This window comes from Cimex lectularius, unplaced genomic scaffold (genome assembly GCF_000648675.2).
Source record: "Cimex lectularius strain Harlan isolate CLEC.00 unplaced genomic scaffold, Clec_2.1 scaffold222, whole genome shotgun sequence".
NCBI lineage: Eukaryota > Metazoa > Arthropoda > Insecta > Hemiptera > Cimicidae > Cimex > Cimex lectularius.
In genome coordinates this window covers 685,692-708,298 of record NW_019392817.1, presented here as the reverse complement: position 1 = coordinate 708,298, position 22,607 = coordinate 685,692, and the positions used below count along the sequence as shown (strand labels likewise).

The 22,607-nt window shown below is 34.6% G+C and overlaps 1 protein-coding gene across 4 annotated transcripts in view; it reads left to right on the top strand.

Moving 5' to 3' along the window:
* LOC106672362 (sodium-independent sulfate anion transporter-like) overlaps positions 1–22,607 on the top strand; it is an 80,728-nt gene that overhangs the window by 31,910 nt on the left and 26,211 nt on the right. For all 4 annotated transcript variants that reach the window (XM_014403730.2, XM_014403731.2, XM_024228389.1 and 1 more), the window contains 2 exons: positions 17,929–18,182; positions 22,316–22,511. In XM_014403730.2, coding sequence (XP_014259216.1) covers positions 17,929–18,182; positions 22,316–22,511 — 450 coding nt within the window. The remainder of the gene's footprint in view (positions 1–17,928; positions 18,183–22,315; positions 22,512–22,607) is intronic.

The following is a 22,607-nucleotide window of genomic DNA, read 5'->3' as shown; positions in this document are numbered from 1 at the left end:
TATATAACTAAAGTCTCTCTTCTTAGTATTTACAAGTAATTATAATTAGTATTTACAAATGTAATACATACTTTCTTTGAAAATTTTAGTAAGTAATAATAGAACATAATTATATAATAATAGCTGAAACATGATTGCAAATATATACATCTCTTATTTATGATTACCTATAATGCACATAACTCAATAATAAAATAAACTAAAGTAAATGGAAATAATAAAAATAAATAATAATGAAGTACATTATCTACCACAAGAGATAATAGCAAAAAACAAAACAAATAATAAGTGTTTAAGATATAATATTCAGGTCGAAGATGAGCTTTTCACCTATTCAGGGGAATCCGACAAAAGAAGCCGCCTCCACCCTCACCAGGAGCCTCTGATTCTGGCCCTAAGAGAATAAAAGCCTCTTTGCAGAAATTTACCAACACAGTCCAATCCTTGCCATTAATATATTCTAGCAGAATCTCACTAGACAGAGTTTCCTACCAAAATAGTGTTTCCTGACAGCGGTCAGTGCAGGGCAAGTTGTCAAGAAATGGAACAAATCCTCCCGCTCTGTACCACTACAAAGTTCACAGTTAATATCCTGCTACTTGAAGTGTTTGTACTTTAAGTTAACAGATCCCCCCGACACTTAATTATCCCCCGCATGCTATCTAAGGGTAGCGACAGATCCATTAGATAATTTGGGGATTTGAAAAGAAGCTTTCTGTGAAGTGGGAAACTGCCTGATTTGGCCAAATCTGTGTAATATTGTCTCTTTATATTGTCACAAATGCACCTTCTAACTCGTCTCAAACCATCCCTCCACAGTTCAACTCTGTCGATATTGTTCCGGTCTAAGGACAAGTCCAAATTAAATTGCATGATATGCCTTTTTATTTCCTTAAACCAATACATTTCTTTATCTACAATCTGCTTGGCTAGGATCTCCGGGAGTCTATTATCTGGTAGGGATAAAATTCTTATTATGTAGTCGAAGTGAATTTTCACAGTGTAGAGAAAAATTGGCAGGAGACCCGTCTCAGCATAGAGGAAGGCTGCGGGGGCGTACTGAGGCAGCCTGAACAGCCTCCTGATGAAGAACCGTAGAAACCCCTCTACCTGTCCAAACATCTCTCCTCCCCAAACCTGAGCGCCGTAGCATAAAATAGACGTTAAATATTTTTAGCTTAGTCGGGTACGCAATATCGCCGTTGACTATAAGAGGTCTCCAGATAGAATTTTGTCCCATCTTGCTCTATCCACCGCATCCGTAACATGTTTGTTCATTGACAGTGCATGAACATTGACTGTTGCAAAGACCTGATCGTTCCCTGTAAAGAGGCAGGGTGTGAGGCGAGTAAAACTATGTCATCTGCATAAGCTAATAACTTGATTCTGCCACTACCCTCCACACACCACCATCTAAGCATGCCTCCAAATAATATATAATAAAAAAAGTGTTGGGCTGAGCAAACAGCCCTACCTCACTCCCATTTCGGTATAAAATTTTCGAGAGATCCCATCCACACACCACACATTGGCAGATGTATTGCATAACAAATTTTTAATTGACTTTATTAATTTAGAAGTAAGACCAAGATCGTATAATTTACAGATAAGAGAATGTCGGTCAACACTGTCGAATGCCGACGTGAAATCGACAAAAAATGCGAATACTTTTTGCCTCTTTATTCGAAGCTTCAATTTCACTAAATTCACTAGATTACAAAAATTGTCCACGGCTGAGTAGTTTTGACGGAACCCAGCTTGCGATTCTGTAATTATGTTGTCATTATTTATCCATTCATTAATCCTGTTTAAAAGCAAACCCGAATACAGTTTACCAACTGTGTTAATGAAAGAGATCCCTCTGTAGTTTTATAGTAGTTAAATATTTTTATAATTTCATAATACAAAAAAAAATTAAATAAAAATTATTTCAACAAAATGTTTTAAAAAAACCAGTTGGATTATCAACATGGCTGCCTGTATCCTTATATGTTTTATTCACTTGAGTGATTTCCAGGTATATTTGTCGATAGTCTGAGTTTGATATCTCCCCAGACACTGCCCAATTCACTATCCGGTTTGTAATACAGCGGGTAGTGAGATTAATATCATTAACTTCTTGTCTTTTGTTGATACAAATGTCGGTTTGGAGCCTTTATTAATAATACTAACATTGTTAGATAATTTATAAAAGCTTCTCATGTTTTTTGTTGGTGTTTGTGCTGTTCTAAACCTCATTGTACGAGTTAGCATTAGCTCCAATGATTAGCTCGTGGAGGCCCCGATGAGTCATAAGGCTTGTAGGTCGAGGCTATCATGATGTCTGTCGTGACTCCTTCCTTCATGTAGTTTACTCTAATTACTATTTGGTCCCTGGAACAGAGCTCGCAAGTGATTATACATTAAGTTCATTTTTAATTGAAATGCATGTTCTTACGTTTTGTTGCGTGTGGTCATACATGATTTTTCTTCCCATATCTCCCAGCCTAGCTACTTTCCCTTTTACAAGGCAGGGTTACAGGAATAAGGGCTACTTTGATGTTGTTCTCCTGGCCACACGACAAAGCGTAAGTGTGGAGCTTTACTGTGCTGGAGGTTTGCTTGAAGCACCCTCAGCAACAGTCTTTACTGTTTTTTTGATTACCCGTAGGGTTATTATTGCAAAGCCAAGTTAAATTTTAATGTGTGGTATTTAATGATCCTTAATTACTGATTATTTGGAGATAGTGAGATGCGGAGTCGGGTGCACTCACAACCCGACACACAGCAAGACATATCTACACAGAAAACAAACTTTGAGCCCAGAAGATGATCTCAATAAAGATCGAAACGTTGGCACGACAAAGAAAATGTTTTTCTAAACATACGACACACCAGACCTCATCTCACGATCTGTAAATAATCATAAAGTTTTAAGTAGGCTTTTCTTAGAGCGAGCCAGAGAAAGGTTGCATCATGTATATTTTCTACCAGTTGTGAACCTTTGCTGTCTACTCTCTGGCTGACGACTCTCCATTATTAATACTTGGGTTTTGGGATTTCATCAGCACGAGAATGGTGGTAGTGTCCGTAGTGCCCAGAGGCCAGAAATGAAGATAAGACTTTTACCCTTTCCTGATTCTTTTCAGGATTGGCGCCTGTTTTGTTTGTCTCTTCTTCTGAGCCCTTGATATTTTCTTGGGTTTGAGGTGTAGTTTTTCAATCTTCTCCGCCCCCTCCATTTGAGTGGTTTCGCTTTCTGGTTGGTTTTTTCATGAAGACTCCCCACTTCTGCAGAAAGTGACGCGAGGAAATTGTCCTTTAATTCTTGCTTTATAGGAGTTGAGGAGGGTTCGTAGCACTCTTTAATTTCTGTAGTTTTTTTTTTTTTGCAGGTTCCTCCGGTGTTTTATTTTTTTCTCTTGGTTCATCCATATGACTCCCACGAGTACGAGGGATCTAAAGTTCCGCATCGGAGAAGCCTCCTGTGTAAGGTTGATTACTCAATGGGGGTCACCTGGTACCATTGAGGTTCCGTTATTGGAACCCTATACCATCCATCCATCGTCACGGGTCGCATATCTTCGATTCCCTCCTTCCCACAATTCTTACTTACAAAAAATGGTTTCGAAATGGGCCTGGCAATTCAAATAGACGTTTTAATCCATCTTCTTTAACGATATTTCCATCCGTAAAGCTGACTGGGTACGCTACTTTGGTTTCCCCCTAACCTCATTGCTAACCTGGACCCAAACCACGTGTTTAAAACAAGACACAAAGACGGATTACTTTACCAACGTACAATAAGAAAAGTGAATTCACTACTACGAAAATCCAATCAACAGTCTAAACGAACGTATGACATAGAATTGCGGCCTTGTGGAGAATTGTAAAACCTTCCAACATCCAATGTATTCAATCCAAAGTCCTCGTATGGATAAAAAATGTATTTTTTATGTTTTAAATATACTCCCCACAATGATCTTCTGCTCTCTGATCTACAATAAATAACTCTCTTTTCGTACCAATTTATTGCATTGTTACTTCTAATTCCGGTAGAATGATAGATTTTTTTTTCAAATATGTACCAGGACAAAAATTAAAGCACGTGGCGACAATAATGAACCTTAAGACGTTTCTTCTAGCAAATTTCAGGGGTCGTCTGAGACGTTTGAAACATACAAATTAGTAATTATCGATCCGTATCTAAACGTTAACTGTACTGTAATCAGTCTCTAATTAGAACAACACCAATTTGTACTATTAGCAGACATTTAACATTATGATTAATAATGTCACGAAACGGAGGCTCGTTCCCATGTCTGTTGTTTTCTTCCACGATTAACCCATTGACGGCGCAATTCGTATTGGGATTTGGGACTTAATTCTAGCATGTATTTAACATGTATGTTTCACCAAGACCCCCTCTTGTTGCTTTTTCTTTTGGCTAGTTGCATTTTTGTAACAGTTTTGAAACCAAAAATTTGTAATTGTGCAATAGAATTGTACGAATTTAACATTAGGCATCGACTCCCATTCGTAGGGGTCACCCACTCTTAAATGGTGAAAATGTACTTCCTCGGAAATCATTCATACAACTTTTACATTTGTATTTCATAAATCGATCCATCCCAACGACATAGAGGATTATTAGTATTAGTATTAAGTTTGCGATTCAGGACACCCAATCTTACCAGGCAGTTAATTCTTTACACATATAATACATATGTATTTATNTGTGTGTGTGTGTGTGTGTGTGTGTGTGTGTGTGTTTGTGTAATTAATTAATCTCAGTTATAGTTGTTTTTATTAACTAGTCAAATCCCAAATATTATTTTGGTATTCAAATATTGGCGCCTAAATTATACTCTATGTTATTATTGTCAATATTTAACAGTTCAATGTTTTTCACGTTTTAAATATTCTTTGTCTTTCCTGTAATTATTGTAATAAAATGGGCCAATAAATTTAAAAAAAAATACTGTCATATTAAATAAAAATTGGGAAATTAAAAATTAACTAAATAATTTTAGTAAATTAAAAATAAATAATAATTATTAAATTACCTTTCATAATTTGAAATTAAACATGTTTTTCATATAAATTATTAGATTTGTATTTTTTACAAGTTTAATAATTTATATTTTCCCACCGTAAAGGCTCTAATTGGTTTGGTTGTTCATCACCCCTCAGTCTTCATGAAAAAACTCTCAAAATAACATGATTATTAAATTATATTTTTTCTGGTTCAAAGACACCGACGAAAAGTATTTATTTTGGGCTGAGATATTAGCCGAATCAGTTAATCCAGCCAGTGATCAGTGATTTAGTTGCCGTTTTGATCGACCTGTTTACATTAATCATCATTATCAGTTCAAACGCATTTAAGTTCATTAAAAGGCGTTACGAGAATATGTGTTAGAAACATGTAGCTATCGAAGCAACATTTGTTTTCTTTTTTGCGGGGGGAGGGGCCTTTTTGGGAAAGTTCTAGATTTTAACAATCCAATAAATTTTGTTGGGAGATTGCCTCCTGTGGTTTGCGGGGTGATGGACGTATAGTTTAATAGTTTTGGTGTTGGTCTGCCGATGCACGCAAATGCCATTCAGACGTGTTTCAGTATTTCTACATCTCCAGCGTTGAGTTTGGGTGATTTCTGTGAAATCAAGTAGGTCCAAAGGATCAAGTTGTGAGGTCGTGGTTGGTGGGGGGGGCTGTGTTGTATTGTTTGTCGGTGTATTTGATGGATTAAATCTGGTTTTTTAATTGTCCTTTTCGGTATTTTTGATCTTGGCCCTTTTCCTTGCGAATTTGTGTAATGTTTTATATGGTGTAAACGATGCTTGTAACTTATTGTTAATTTGTGTAGTTATGAGTTTTTTAGTGTTAAATGTTCATATATTTCTAAATTTGTATTTTCATATTCGTCCTTTTTGTACGTTGTATAGCACTTTTATCCTCGCTTGTATCGATGGTTCGTGGATGTTTTCTCTTAGGTAAGTCGCGATGTGTTCCTTGTATCTGTATTTTATTTTTAGTCCAATTTGTCTGATGTATTCATCTTCCCATTCGCATGTTAGTGTATATATTTCATTTTTTCTAGTGGTTCGGTCTTGACAATGTTTTATCTTAGTAATTTTCTTATTGTGTTTGTAAATAACAATTGTTTTGTTGACGCTTTGAGGCTATTGAGTAATTCCAAACAATGTTTGAAATGTTTTAATCCATATTTAACACTTTTTTTTTGCTGTTCGGAAAAGCGGACCGAAATTTGCACCAGATTGAACCGCGCTTGCCCTGTTAATGTTCTTTGAGGTAATTGTACTGAATTTTTCCTTCTGTTAATATCAATTAAAATTATAAATAAATTGGTAATTGGTTGAAGATGTTGGAGCACATTTTGTTTTCCGAAAAACAATGTTCATAAATATTTGTTTGCTAATAACTGGAGAACGGTTGCAAACGGCCTATATCGATAACTGTTTGCACTATTGGTAACAGCGTAAAAAAATTACATTGATGAGTATGTTGCCATTGAACACAGTTAAGCCTAATTCATATCCTGGTGAGTTTGATCAAAACTTCTTGTTTCATGACAAACTGGGAAAAACAAAAGCTTACGTGTCTCAGGGTTTTTCCCTAAACCGCCGAATAAAGAAACGTAGTGGGAGGGAGAACAGAAGTTAAACTCTCTGTATATCATAGTCCTTAACAAATTTGAAGAAATCTATTTATTTGTTCTTTCATACTTTTAAGTCCGTTTACGTAATAACTGAGTATTTTAAAATTACAAACTTTTCTGTTCATTGATATTCCCCTGTATCCGTGACTTTTTTTTTATAGATCAACCAAGTAAATTAAAGATCAAATCCTTGGACGATCAGATTCTTTTCTGTATATTTTCGTTGAAAGAAGGATAGTTCCTACTTAAATATTTCAGATCTATTTTCTTAAAGCGTCTTTTTCTTTAATGGCGTTGTCTAGCCGACCGCTCTTATATCGGAGGCAGATCCCCAATTTTCTTTTCATGTAAAGTGATGATTTCCGTTTTAAAATCAGTAAAAAACATACACCATAACTTGAGAGAACAGTAAAGTGATTACAAGAATAAAGTAAATAGTATTTTGTGTGGTGATTAGTGACCATTAGTCTATGATTATTCGGACATCGTGAGATGCGGTCTGGTATGATGTAGGTTTCAGAAAAACATTTTCTTTATCGTGCCAACTTTATTGAGATCATCTTCAGAGCCTGGGATTTACAAACAAAATCTTTCTCAATAAAGATCGAAACGTTGGCACGATAAAGAAAATGTTTTTCTGAAACGTACATCACACCAGACCGCATCTCACGATTTCTGAATAATCAATAAATAGTATTGTTAAAAACTTTGACTATTCAAAAAACAGAACACCCACTATCTCCGCCATTTGGAAATCTTTTTTCGGCTTTATGAAAACATAGATTAAAACCATATCATTTTTGAGATATGGAGGAAACAGTAGGTTCACCTTCTAACCATTTCTCACACAAACAAATTATATAACTCTATGAAAGGTGAAAGTGCTTTTCTATTTAAATAAAATAAATTCTCATAAGCTCTTATATTCCAAACGCTAATGGCTAATACCGCTAATTTTTTTTTACTTCAAAAATAAATCCAGTCTTTTAACGGCTCCTCGGTTGTGTGGGGTTGGTACGGGGACTCTTAGTTGAATTACCTGAAGCAGCTCAGATGTCAGTCTCTTCGTTGGAGTTGTCCTCAGTGGAGTGGGATATGGGAATGATGAGTGAATCAAAATCTTCTTTGTATCGGGTTATTATAGGTCGTGATGTTCCTTCGAGTTTAACGAGAACTTTTCCATTTCTGGTATAAGCTGCTACGACCATCCTCTCGTTTTTTTGCAAGTTGTTATCAGTGATACATTCATATTTACACAGCTATTATCTTGATGTGATTGATATCAGCCTTAATATTATAATTATACATTGAAAAAAATCAGGGATAAGGCAAATTTTTTTTTCTTTATTTTTTACTTTATTATTTATTTTATATTTTCATCGTTGAGTTATTAGGGTTTAAGCGATAATTGCGAGTAATGTAAGTAGATGTTTATATTTGTTAAACGTTTAAATCATTAGTAATAGTTTCAAAGTCCTGAAGAAGGTGATATCCTTCGAAAGCTTGAGAAGGAACTGAATGTTTTTCTTTTTTCATACTTTTCTTATCCTTCATTCTTTTTTAATTTATAATTTAAGTAGTTGGTAAGCACATATGGTAGGGAGCCAAATATCTTGGTTCGAATGGTCCCATTGTTTTTTCTTTTCTCGTGAAGTCTTTACTCATTATTAATCATCATTATGTCATATGATTATTCGGAGATCGTGAGATGCGGTCTGGTGTGACGTTTTAGAAAAACATTTTCTTTATCGTGCCAACGTTTCCATTTTTATTGAGATCATCTTCAGGGCGAAAAATGTTAGTTTTCTGCGTAATTGTGTCATTCTTGTGCGTCGTGTTGAGAGGGCACTCTCAATAATCATCGACTAACGGTCATTAATCATCACACATTATGTCATATTATTAAAGTGACCTGTGCATCATTTTAGGTTCAAGGGATACATGTCGTTCAATTTTTAGGCAGACTTCGATATGAAATATATTTTCTGTTCGTCTCAAAAAAATACGAGACGACTAATCTAATGTCAACAACAGCAATCACTTACCGTTGGCGTAGAACAAACAGAAAAATGGAAAATGTGTTTATTATTCCAATTACCATTTAACAAAGAAATAGGAAGAATTCCAAGTCAACGTGAATAAAGGAATTTTACATGATTCGTGGAATTTTCACATATTAACAACGTTGATACATGTCTTAAACCACAGGTTTTCAACAAAATGTATCAAAATATTTGTTCGGCGCTTTTAATAACAGCTTTTCACGGCTAACTCGTAAATATTGATCAAGAGGAATTTCTGGTTTAGATATTGAAACAAACTTTGTTCCATTCTACTTTAATTAGAATAGATACAGTAGTTGGTTTTACCTTGTTTTACCTTTTTTGTAATAATAATAAATTGATTACAACCTTTAGCTTTAAACCATGGATAAACAGCACTAGCTAATAACAGACTCTTGATGTGAACTTTTTTCAGTTCTATGGAGGATTTCTTTAGATAAGGAGCAACTATTGGTCTATTTTCGATTGTACGGCGCTTTATTTGGCAGCCAGTCAAACATTACCAATCTGATGTGAATGGGTAGGTATTGTTTCGGAATTGAACTTGCCCTTGTTCGCTTAACTGTGACCTGTGGCTTTACATTTCACTTGCCCTCTTTATCGTTACGCAACCGAAATCAATCAGGCTTTTGTGCATTTTGTACGTTTTTGAATAAACGACCGGAACCCTTAAGAATTTTTTATTTTTCGTGTTCGGGACGCGTGAAGTATCAACTGCGGTTATTTCATTAGGCTTTGCCATAAAAGAATTGAACAAAAATATGGTGTTAATCACAACAATTACGTACTTTAGAGCAAATCAAATGAACTAAAAAGCGTCCGATTGGTTAATAATAATAAAGTTTATTGCATTATGAAAAAATACAATAAAATATTTATTTACAAATATTTTATCCAAACATTTACAAGATAAACTTAAATCGGCAAGGTAACCGTCTGACAGGGATTAATTCTTTATTAATATATAAACTAAATACACATATGTGAATGAGAAAAACATGAAATAAAAAATAACTAAGTTAAAATATCCATTTACCAATAAAATAAATAAACTGGAGAAACAGAAATAAAGAAATTTAAATGTGAGACAAGTTAATTGAATTTGTTATTTAATAATTTTCTGTATGTCCAGGCGACTTTGATATAACTTAATTACTGGCTGGTCTATTTAGCAAATTTATCCATAAATCTATTAACGATAATAAAATTTGGTCGAACACTGATAACGGGCCGGTATAGGACACTATTCGTCTAAGTGGAACGTGCCTTCTTTCGTCGTGCTGAATGAGAAGTGCTTATGACGGAGTTCACCAGTTCTCCTTTTACTTTTACAATTCAGCGTATTTACACTAATTTTTCATATCAACCTTGTTTGCATAAAAAATAATATATACTAAAACTTGTTAAGATAACTAACAAGAATTTAGCGTATGTCAGCAATATTTCTAATTTAGCCTAGAGGTTTGCGCATGTCACCTCATGGCTGAGCGTCCTGTACAGCCAGTACTCTCTCCAAATGCCATGTGAAAAAATCCTTCTTTATCCGACCAATCACTGATTTAAATTTTGAGTCAAGGCCGGTTACAAGGTGCAATTGCAAGGGGGTTTTTTCTGTGCAGTATGGCATTAGAATGACCGTGATATAGCGTTAAAGAGCGTGCAGTTTAGCTTTCAACGGGATCTGGGGCATCTGCATTATTGCTTTTTGCCAAACAGAATTTAAGATAAGTTCGGCTAAACTGCACTTCTCGGAAAAGTGATCTTTACAAAAAGGCGAGACGTTAGCTGCAGAGGTAGTAAGTCTATTCTTCTCACAAGATTATGAAGTCCACAAAATACTTGCCTTTACAGTTCAAAAAAGAAATCCACGGTAATTCTCTCTATTTGATCTAACGAAGCATATATCTGAACATTTGAATAATAGTACTCAGGTTATCGGACTTTTTCTAGATATTTCCAAAGTCTTTGATTGTTTATTTGTAGATCGTGAAATGCGGTCTTTGATTGTGTTGACTATGAGGTTTTAATTCATAAAAAGCAAAAATATGGTATTAGAGGCATACCATTGAAATTTTTTTAATTTTATTTCTAAATCCGCAAACTTGGTGTTAAAATAAATGAAGTTTCTAGTGAAGAATTAACAATGACTTTTTGTTTACCGCAAGGCTTAGTGATGAGACCGATACTCTTTTTAATTTGTCTAAAATCAAAACTGTTTTATTTTGCGGATGGCATAGTCTTTGTAATTGATAATAATTCACTAGAAGCAGAAGAATAAAGAAACTACTTATAGGACGTTTGCCTTATTTAATGATTTCTCAGTCTATAGTGAAAAACTGTCATTTGTTTATTTTTTATGTATTCATTTGTATAAGAATAATATTTAGCAATATCAATTTCAAAATTGATCAAAAATTGATTCAAAAATCAATTCAAACACAAGGTATTGTACAAAGGTTGACGTCATTTGCCTAAAATTAAAGCAATATTTTTTTTAACCATTCGTATATAACAATTCTCATGTTTTCACCTAAGCATAATTTTAAAGGTAATATTTTTTCTTCTCGAAATTCATTTCTCAAAACATTCACGTTTATAAAATATTATTTGACCAATGTGAATAATTTTTCAGTTTTGCTTACCTTATAAAATTATTATTTGTTTGTTATTTTTTAATTATTCATTAATGTTAAAGAAAATTGTATTGTACATAAACTCACCTTCTGCCCTCCACATAAATAATTAATTTTGTGCCCAATCAATTTGGCCAATTGTAAATTATTACTACTTTTAGCACATAAATATCCTTATTCTTAAATTTTGGCCTCAAATGTCGACCCCTTCTTAAATAAGAGATAGATTACATATTCTTTAAGTTAGTAAGTACATTCCCTAAAAATAATATTTTATTAAACAGTGTAAGCAGTTGCTCTAGAGACTCCGAGGCTTATTCTTAAGCACTTTGTAATATGGAATAACATTAAAATACAACATAAACATGAAATGGAAGATATGTGGATAATGTTTTGAATTGATCAACCCAATCTGCTGTTGAGATATCACTGTCAATCCTATGTCCTGATTGTCTAAATAAATTTACAATATCACAAAAATCTTTACCAAGCTTAACATTTTACAATTTTTCCATCTTTTTTATAAATTATTAAATTTTCATACTTTCAATTTGTTCAAAGTGTGCTCTCTTGACAATTTAATTTCTAGTATTTTTTCTACCTATGTACCATTTCTAATAATCTCACGGATCTTAAACCTATGCCTTAACTTTACCCTTGTTGCCATGCAGCCGCTTTTTTTAACATATTCGATTATAAGTGACACGGCTCTACCAGTGGGGTATTTTTCAACAACCATGCTGAAGCTCTTTGATCAAAATCTCGTGTGATCACAATTTCATTGCCTACATGTAATGTAATTTGAGAGAGCAAAGAGAAGACTTTTCATCAAGTTCTAATGGATTCTCTTCGCATTCCCCACAAAATGTTATAGGGAGATGGTCAGAGAAAATTTCGCATCCCACTGAAAAGTCATGAATAATAGGGAGGACATTTTCTAAGACACAGCATACATCGATAACAACTACTTCCAAGGTGTGTAAAACTGCCTTCAGGTTCTTTTTTGGTTCGTCCATTTAAAATAACTAAACCTGAATCTTCACACATGTTCACAATTTTCTTACTTCTTACATTTGAAACAATATAACTCGTACAAGTTATCACATTTTTCCTGGAGAGATCCAATTCAAGCATTTAACTCTCCCACCATTGTTAAGTCAAGTTCTGATAGTTTCAAGCATATTAGAAACCTCATTAAACTGTTCTTCCCAGTGACTAGAATTTAAGTAAGTGGGGGTTATAAATATTTTAGAACTTCTATTGGTGACAAATGAAACCATTTCTGAATCTCCAACCTTAGGACTTTTAGCAAACTTAATTTTCTTATTTCATTTATTCATTCATTCATATCACACTACGCCACTGCCATATATATGTATTTTATTAGCTGAAATCCCATTTAATGTAGATAATAGTTATTACAATAAGAAAAACAGGAACCATTATCGATTACATTTGCTTCAAAGAGAAAAAATATATCAAAACATTTTAGAAATGAAATGAACGAAAAATCTCCCAATTACTTGCTAAGAAATGAAACATGATGAGGCAAAAAATTAATACAATTCCAATAAAAATCTTTAGCATAGAACTTGCTATAATAGAATTTTGCCGGCAGACGGATAATAATTCTCACGCACTATTGATGAGCAAAACAAAAAAGGTGAAATTTATTTTCCACTACATCCAACCTCCTTCCATTTCGTCTTCCATTTATAGTCACTTTGAGCTTTCAGAAGTTTAATCTCTTCAGTTCTATATTTAAATAAGAGATGTTTTTGGAGGGAGGAGGGGGTAAATTTAATAAAAAATAACCACAGCATAATAAACAATGAAGCAAACGAACAATTGAAATGTGCGATATGTATTAGTTACGTTTCAATCTCTCCTTCAGGATGTCACGACGTGAAAATCCTTTGTCCACTCTAGACATAGAAGAACGGGAAGTGTGAAGTGTGTAATGGGGAATTTTACAGTTGCCAACTCGCCGCCGGCTTTTCCGATACAAGATGTATTTTTTTCGAACTGTTTTTTATTTGTCGTACTAATCTAATTTTGTCCGGTGAACCTTCCGCAAACTTGCAGAGTCAGAACGCTTTTGATCGTACTGCTTACTTCTTTGTCAAACAATTATATTTCATTGTTTCCCAGTTTTATTGTATAAGACTTGTATTATATATCGTAAATACTTAAATAATTTTACTACTACAAATGTATAAGGGTGACACAAGACAGATTTCTGAATCATTAAAAGATAAATACTCAAAGAATTTTATTGGCGATGATAATTTCACTTGATATTTCTTTGGGCTAAATAGATGAGTCTAGGCGTGATTTTATTGTGCACAAATTCTTACTTGACGATCCGTTCGATCGAGTAAATCCATGTCTTCACATTCGAGCCTAAACGATACAAGCCGATTATCAAACATATTTTATGATATAATACTACTATCGTGATCATTATGACGAGGCTCTCGATATTTAAACCCTGATCTTATTTCGGATTAGAAGTAATGTGCATTTCTGTTTGAAACCGGCCTTGCCCGACAAAAATGACCAAAAGGTCGAAGAACGTGGAGGACAGCTGGAAAGAGCCACTGACACCGAGTGACATTCTCGACACAAGGCGACCAAAAATAATTAATTTTTAAATATTGTATTTTGATATGATTGAGCTTTTTATGATTGACCGAATCCGACTTTCAAGTACATAACAAACTGCCATTTCCTATTGGCTTGGGGTGATTTTAATTATTTGTATTTTTCTTTTTAAGCAAAGAAGATTTTCTTATTGTAAAACGATTTTGGATAAGCGGAATGTAAGGTCATTTTCCGTATTATTAAACCTTCTTATCCCTTCTTCTCCTTTTGACAATAAGGTTTTCTGAACACCACACAGATTAAAAATGCAATATTCATTTCAGTTTTAAATAAAATTAAATAACTATCATCTATTGAGATACAGACTGTCAGAACTGATTCAATAACAGATCAACTATTTCAATGACAAAATGAGAACAAGTGGAATTCAATCGTGAATACACCATTTTTCCTCCACAACAGTACCCCTGTAATGGGGAGTATGTTTCTACATGTTCCCTTTGAAGATGACGTGATTTTGCAAGAAAATTAACTGATAAGTACGTAGATAAATGTTTTGGAAAATAACTTTTTTTAACTTGATGGTTGGCAATGTTCCTATTATATAGCAACGCCAAAGTTGTTTTATAGATGTTTAGTGTTGATTCGTCGCCCTTTACCTTTTATATTCCTCAATCTTCTTTTCACGATGGCTCAAAAAAGAAAGGTTGTTATTATCAAATAAGTGCATATGATATGTAAATGGGTTACGGAACGGTCATTGTTGACTTGTTCTACAAGGACCAAGGCCCTTAAAACGCCGGTGACTTGCTACCGTCACGACCTTCCCTCATCAAGGCCGAAATCACTTCAACGAACCATGCAATTGCGTTTAGCATCCGTAGATTTATCTTTTATCAATTAACCTGCTGTACCTTGTTAGATTTAGGCAAAAAAAGAGAAACATATACTTCATTTAGTCTCACGTTTTATTAAAAGGAAAAGGGAATTTTACAGCTTCTAAAATAAGAAAATGTCGTATTGTTAAAGCCAGAAAATGAATCCTAACCTTTTTTATCCATCCAAATGTTAAACTAGAAAGTTGATGCGCTGAGTTATTGTTTTTAAAATTAGATTGAAAAAGTTTGAATCATTGAACAACCAGATCCGCTTTCCAGATTTTAAGGGCTTATCTAAAATGGTAATGATTATGTTCTATGCAATTGATAGAATTTAAATAATAACCCTATTATAAACATATAAACCAATATCTTGTTTTTCCTTGTCAAATCCATCTGTCTAAAAGTGTTATTGCTTTATTGGTAGTTACTTATCTATCAGTCCGTGGGCAATTGCATGGTCCGTGCCCGCCGTGGATGGCCTTCACATTCGCATTTACTGCATTTATCGTGTAAATTAATTTGGTAGAGATGACGGGTAACCTATTATGGTTGAAACTAATGGGGCCACATACCTCACACCCGAAAATATTAACTTTGGATCTATCAATAATAGCGATAACGGCATTTCGCCATCTTCAGTGTCCTGTATGATTTATATGATAAACAGACGATAATAATCGGTTACGACCAAATTGCGGGTTCATCACCCCGCATACCATACGAAGAATTCTCATAATATTATGGTGGTTTATGTTTTCACGGCAGAATAGTTTAAACAAGACCACCCACGGGCGGCCAACTCCATGCACATGACGAGGGATTAACAAACTCCCTAATGGTAAAATTGTATCGTAGGCCACTGCCTGCGAGGAGTGAGCGAGAACGAACGCCTCTCGTCTTCTTTTAAAATGACGTAAGACTACATTAGTCCTACAATTTACACCAGTTCCACCGACTTTCATAACACAAACTAATCATAGCATGTTAGACAGGTATGTGATGGTATCATGCCAAAATAATTGAGACATTTTAAGATGGTTTTGGTGAAAAAAAGAGACCAAAGTGTTCCGTGGTAATATTTATACATTTTGTACATTTGATGATCATTGGCCCGGTGCATATACGCATATAAAATGCTCAGTAATGAATAGGGATATTGCCAATTTTGTAGTATTTACTTACTGTATAAATTCCCTACCACTTTTATTTTACTTTTATTATAAATTACATTAAAATTTATTGGAAATTATTATGTTTTTTACTGAAGGAAAATTTAATTAAGGGATTTTGAAAAATAACAAAATAAAAGGTTTTAATTCCATAAATTTGTTTATTGGATACAATAATTTTTTTAAACAATTAATACCATGTATAATGTCCTCTGTTAGCTAAAACCTCTGTGCACCTGTTAGGCCTGTTAATAAGGTTTCATTTTCATAAGGTTTTAATTTCATCCATAGATGTTGCCACGATGCAGGTCACCTGGCTGCGGTTGGTGATCGTAAAGTCTTTTCTAAAGTTTCCAACATGTGCTCAATGGGATTGAGGTCTGGAGACAATGGAGGAAAGGCAGATGGGAAATTTCCATGTTTTCGAAGCAGTGATGAACAATTCTGCCTCTATAAGGTCTGGCATTGTGATCCTGAAATCGAAAATCCCTGCCAATGAGTTCCCAGGTTTGAGCGATGTATTCCTCGATAAATTATTGAACATAACGGACTACGGTAAGTTAACTTCAACAATATGGAGTCCAGTTCGTCCTCCAGTGTAAATCCCAGTTTAGACCTCTACACCGCCTCCTCCAAACTGCACTGAATGGAGCACGAATTGGGGCATTGTACGCATCCCCTGTTCCTGGTAGACTCTTCGGCGCCTGCTATCACTATACAGTCAGAAACGAGACTCATCAGTAAACATACCAGCATTCCAATCGGTGTTCTCTTTTAGACGCTCGCTTGCAGATCGTCTCAAAGGGGTTTACGATGTGAGGCCAACTTCCCACAAACGATTACGAATCGTTTGTGTTGATAAAGGCCTTGCCAAAACATCTTGTATCTTCATTTAGGATCTGGCGGGCACTATGGAAAGGATTCCGTCTTGCAGAATGACAATATTCTTGCCCTCCCTTAGCGTTGAAATGCGTTTAATACCAGGCCATCTATTGGCACTTCCAGTATCTCGGAATCGGATTAAAGCTCGGGAGACCACGCTTTGAGAAACTCCGACTGCCTCTGCGATATCCAGTTGCCGGTGACCTGGATGTCTCATTTTCACAATAATATTGCGAACTTCTGGCTCAAGATGATATCTTTCCATGGTTAAAGTGAAACAACGGGATTAAAATGGAGAAAAGACGAGAAAAGATGTTTGTTTACAATATGAGCAATCTTCATTTTTACTATTCTTAAGCAAATCCGACATTAAAAATGTGGATTAACAATTTTTTTCTTTTTGGTTTGTATTTTCTATTTTGTTTTATCCAACTAACAAGAATATATCGGTTAATTTAATTAAATAATAGAATAAGAATAAATTACAAATATCCCTATTCATTTTTGAGCAGTTTATAATCAAGTACAAAAAGCACCAGGCATACGTATTTTATTGTTTATATCAAACTATATTAGTTGCAACATACTTATTTTAATGTAAACCAATTGAACGAATATGGAGTTTATTACAATTATTCAATTATGACGGTTTGAAAGCAAGTTCACCAAAAAAACACTAAATCTTTTAGTGATAGAATAAATTTAACTACCAATTTATTACCTGGTGTTGGTCTTAATAAGGCATACAGAGCAAAACCAAGTAATATAATTATTATAGTTAAATTTTATTCTGTCATTAAATTATTTTCGGCGTTTTGTTAAATTTTTCTTGCCAACCATGGTAATTAAATTTTTTAAATTAAAACTCAAAAATGTGATCTTGTTTAATTTGGCTTATATTAATCAAATAAATATGTGTACAAATATAAAAATACATACAGTTTAAAATAAACAATAAAATCCGAATGTCCGGTGTTTTTTTGTCTTTCACTGTATTATATACAAAGTTGTTAATACTATTCTGTGTATTTTAGTGTGTGAAACGGAAAAGGCTGATGACAAACTCCGTACAGGGCCTAACTTCAACGTCTGGACGGGAGTGAACATCGTATCGAGGAGAACATTCTTTAGCAAAAAGGTCCTGTATAAAAGGCTTCCTTTTATTTCCTATATTAAGAATTACAACTCGCAGATAGCCATCTCTGATCTCTTGGCCGGCGTGACAGTAGGCCTCACAGTCATACCACAGGCTATCGCTTACGCCAACGTCGCCGGCCTTTCACCACAGGTACCACCAACTGACACCGTACTATAGTTTTAATATTTGCAATATGTGGAAAATTTTTGTTTTCGTTAATTTTGACAGCCTTCAACAAATGGTACTGTATTGCCCTTCTTACTTTATTTCTTAATAATTTAGTTTTGTTTTTTGTAATTTACGTGGTAAATATGTTATTTTAAAAAATGAAAAACGATGGCACAAAAGATGCCGTCACTTCCCCAAAGTTATGGATTAAAAATACAGCCAACTCCTTCAAAAATATGACTAACAATTGACGTAATAAAAACCATTAATTTATATTTGAAATATTCGCCCGTAAAGCATATATTTAGTCTCACAGGGACAATGAGAACAACTCCTACAAATGCATTAGAAACTCTGCTAAACCTACCTCCATTGGAAATATTCATACAAGGGGAGGCTGGGAAAAGCTCACTTAGGCTCCAGAAACAATTAAATTGGAAAGGAACTAAACAATTAGGGCATACAACTATAATCTACAAAATTAGACACCCATTATTAGAATGGGGACTGACTATATGATCCCGGAATCATTCTTCACAACTTCCTATAAAGTCTCGACGGACTACAAAGGAGAGGAAGAACACAGGAGAGCATCAGATACAATGATATGGTATACAGATGGCTCCAAAACAAACGAAGGAACCGGCTCAGGCGTTTTCTGTACAAGCCCAAAACACGAGCAATCAAACTCATTAGGGAAGTACACTTCGGTCTTTCAAGCAGAAATACATGCCATAAATGCTTGTGCCCTGCAAAATCTTAAAAGAGGTTTCACTGGCAAAAAAATCCTCATAAGATCTGATAGCCAAGCGGCCATAAAAGTATTAGAATGTAAAAGAATCACATCAAAATTAGTCAGTGAATATATCCAAAATCTCCAAAACCTGGGGAAACACAACAGGGCACAGGGGAATTTTGGGTAACGAAAAAGCAGACAGTCTGGCCAGAGGAGGATCTGCAAGACCATATATAGGCCCCGAACCTATACTTGGGATAACAAAAACAAATATAGAATCCTCCATCGCAGAATGGATCCAAACAAAACAAAAGGAGAAGTGGATAAACTCTAGCGGCGCTAACTTATGATGAAACAACCCTCACCAAGACAGGCAAAAGCATTGCTGCAATTGGAGAGGGCCAAACTCAGAGGATTGGTAGGACTACTAACCGGTCACTGGCATCTGAGAAAACATACATCATACAACCATGATCCCATTGGCAGATTATGTAATGAGAAGGAAACAGCCACTCATATCATCTTCGAATGCGAAGCAACAGCTCAATGGAGATTTAACCTAACGTACGGAAAAACTTAGGGAATCAAATTGCAGCAGCAACAGTCAATGACCTGATACTTCTAAGGAGAAGGATTGAGTCTATTGCACTGAACTAAGAAACTAGGAAGGTACAATAAGCCGGAAAGCTGCAGTGGAGCGCAAACCCCGCTTCCTAGTATCCTTTTTTACCATACCATATATTTAGACACATGCCTTTTTTATAGTTAATGCAGATCCTACGTCAAAGCATATGGCAATAAATTTTTATATTGTCATGTTATTCATTTAAGAGTTCATTTTCATTTTAGAGCTTGCCGAAACTTATTACAGTAAAATAAAGTTTCAATAAAGAAAAATTCACCTTTCTAAATCCTTTAACTTGATGTGTTTTAAAAAGTGTAATCTAAACCCCAAATATTATGTACAGGGTGTCCTTTTAACTAGCCCGGCTGAATTTCCCTTGAACCAATGACGCTATCAAAACACAAAAATACCTGTTTAATATTTTTTAGTCTAGTTAACAAATTTTACTTTTTTTGTAGAAAAATTATTCTGGGTACCTCAGGCCCAGTTCAAGTTCAAAATGTCAAATTGCGACTCCATACATCCTGACACATCATTTTATTATTTTTTATTATAATCGAATTTTAAATTGGTCAAAGTTATGGCAAAAATTTGAAAAAATGCATTTCGTTTGTTTAGATGTAAATTCCAATAATTTTTTGGTTGGTGGTTTGCTATTTATTAATCACATTTCATCTTCGAACTGCCTGCCTTTTGTAAAGATACAAAGATTAGCTCTTTTTGACCAATCTTTACTGGAGCTCAGAGCAATACTCAGAGGATTTACATACATTTTCTATCCTTTGCCGAAGTTCTTCAACTGAGGTTGATGGGTTAGAGAAGAGAAGAAACATTCAGCCTGGCCATCTAAAAGGGTTTCTAAAGGTTGACACAGCGTCCAAGTATTAATTCAAAGTACGTAAAAATAACTTTCAGTTGTATTGTATATTATTTCAAAAGACGAAGGAAAAATTCATGCAGTCTTTACAGAAATTGTTGAAGTAAGTGAACGGCGTATTAAACGGTTCGAATTTTTCATATTTATAAAACAGATAAGTTTATTCCAATGGACTACTTTGGCCAAAACTAAATAAATACTCTTAAAAAAAGCGAACATACTTCAAAAATGCGTTCTATAGCTTAATAATGCTGCGATTTTTAGTTAAGAAAATATAAGTGTAATGTAAACTAACATTTTGTAAATTTCGATGTTTTTTAATTTAAACTTGTTGGAAAATAAGTAAAATCTAATAGACAATTCAGATTATAGATGCAACTTGCAATATCGAAACCAAAGATACATAGTTGTTTAATTATAATACGCTGAGATGAGCATTTGACCATGAAAATTAAAATGGATATATTGCAAGGTTTCAAGGCTAGATCATAATTTAATAGTGCAACAAGGTCGATGTACTGCAACAGGGGAGATAACATTGTCCTCAAAGTTGAAGTATTGTCTCAAAAGGACCTATTCTTTGGGTACGTCTTGATGAGGTCGATAAAACTTTAAGTAACGTTTAAGGATGGCCTTAAAATCGTTTTATTTTATACAAAAAACCAATCTGTTAGAAAAGAGATTTTTTACCCAGGGTTCGCAACAGCAGAGATTATATCAACCCTCAGGGTGTTTTTGAAAAAAAGCCCATTTGTAAGTATGTCTGTTTCTAATGCAGGGCCGCTGGATTCGAACCCGGGACCTTTTCCTTCCAGTGATGAGCGCCGTGTCAACGCCTAAACCGTCGCGGACCACGAAATTAGTGAATTAAATGAATTTACATGAAGTATACTTCACTAAAGCTCTCCGTGGCCATTTCATTTGTCGCCGAGAATCCAATCCGATTACACGACATTTGAAAAATGGCAGAAAGGAGGGAAAATTCGAAAGGTGCGGTTGAGATGGGAAGTTGGTGTCCCAGTGGATGAGGTCACGATAGCTCAAGGTGTAGAGCAGCGGCGTATCTAGCCAAAGATCGTGGGTTCGAATCCCGCTCGTGCCATTGACTTTTTATCTCGACTAAAAACTTAATTAATTGTAATATATTAATTGGTCAAGCGGACCACGAAATTAGTGAATTTAACCTTTATATAATATTTACTAGTACTTAGTGATATCGCATTAAATTTCAATAATTTGCGTATTTTTGGATTAAACAAAGTATCGCCATAACATAAAGATATTGTAATACTGGTGTATGATTTTTGATTAACTGTCTTCTTCAAATGGCATCGCGATTAGCCTAATCAGAATTTTTTCTCAAAATTTAATAGAACCAAAACATAAGTGATAGCTATTTAAAATAATTATGTCTGACATCCATCCTCCTACATGTTTCCACGGATGAGGTATCGGAAATAAAATGACTTGGGCAACGATATCGAACCCACGTATGATGAATCTAGAAGCGGACTTCTAACCCACTCGACCACCGCTGTTCCCGCATTATGATGTATATAATTTAAAAAAAACACTTTACAATATATTTATTATTTAAGTGAAAAACGTTTGAAAGGTATTAAGGGAAAAATTAACTTAGATTTGAACTAGTTCTCTCGAAGGCAGCCGAAAGATTAGTTAGTTCGCATTTATTTCAATGTTTTAAAACCCTACTCAAATGATTTTCAAGTATTTTCAAGTTCAAAGTTATAGTGGTAAGTACTGTAATATGCACATGATGTTACGAAATTAAGATGATTTTTTTTTAATCATCACTCAATTCAAAACCTTTTATAAATCTAATTATGTTTTGTTTGTTTCTATCTGTTTTTGTTTAGTACGGCCTATATTCGTCTTTCGTAGGATGTTTCGTATACGCTTTGTTCGGATCTGTCAAAGACAGCCCTATCGGACCCACGGCTATCATGGCCATTCTGACTCGTGAGAATCTGCACGGTTTTGGACCCAGCGGAGCCATCCTTCTGTGCTTCCTCACCGGCATCATCCAGATCGTCATGGGAGTAGTGCAAATAGGTGATTAAACATTCATTTTAATTTATGACAAATTGAAAAGCTTCGTGGGTTGTTATTACGTTTAGAAAGCTACGGACGTCCTACTTTTTCATAAAA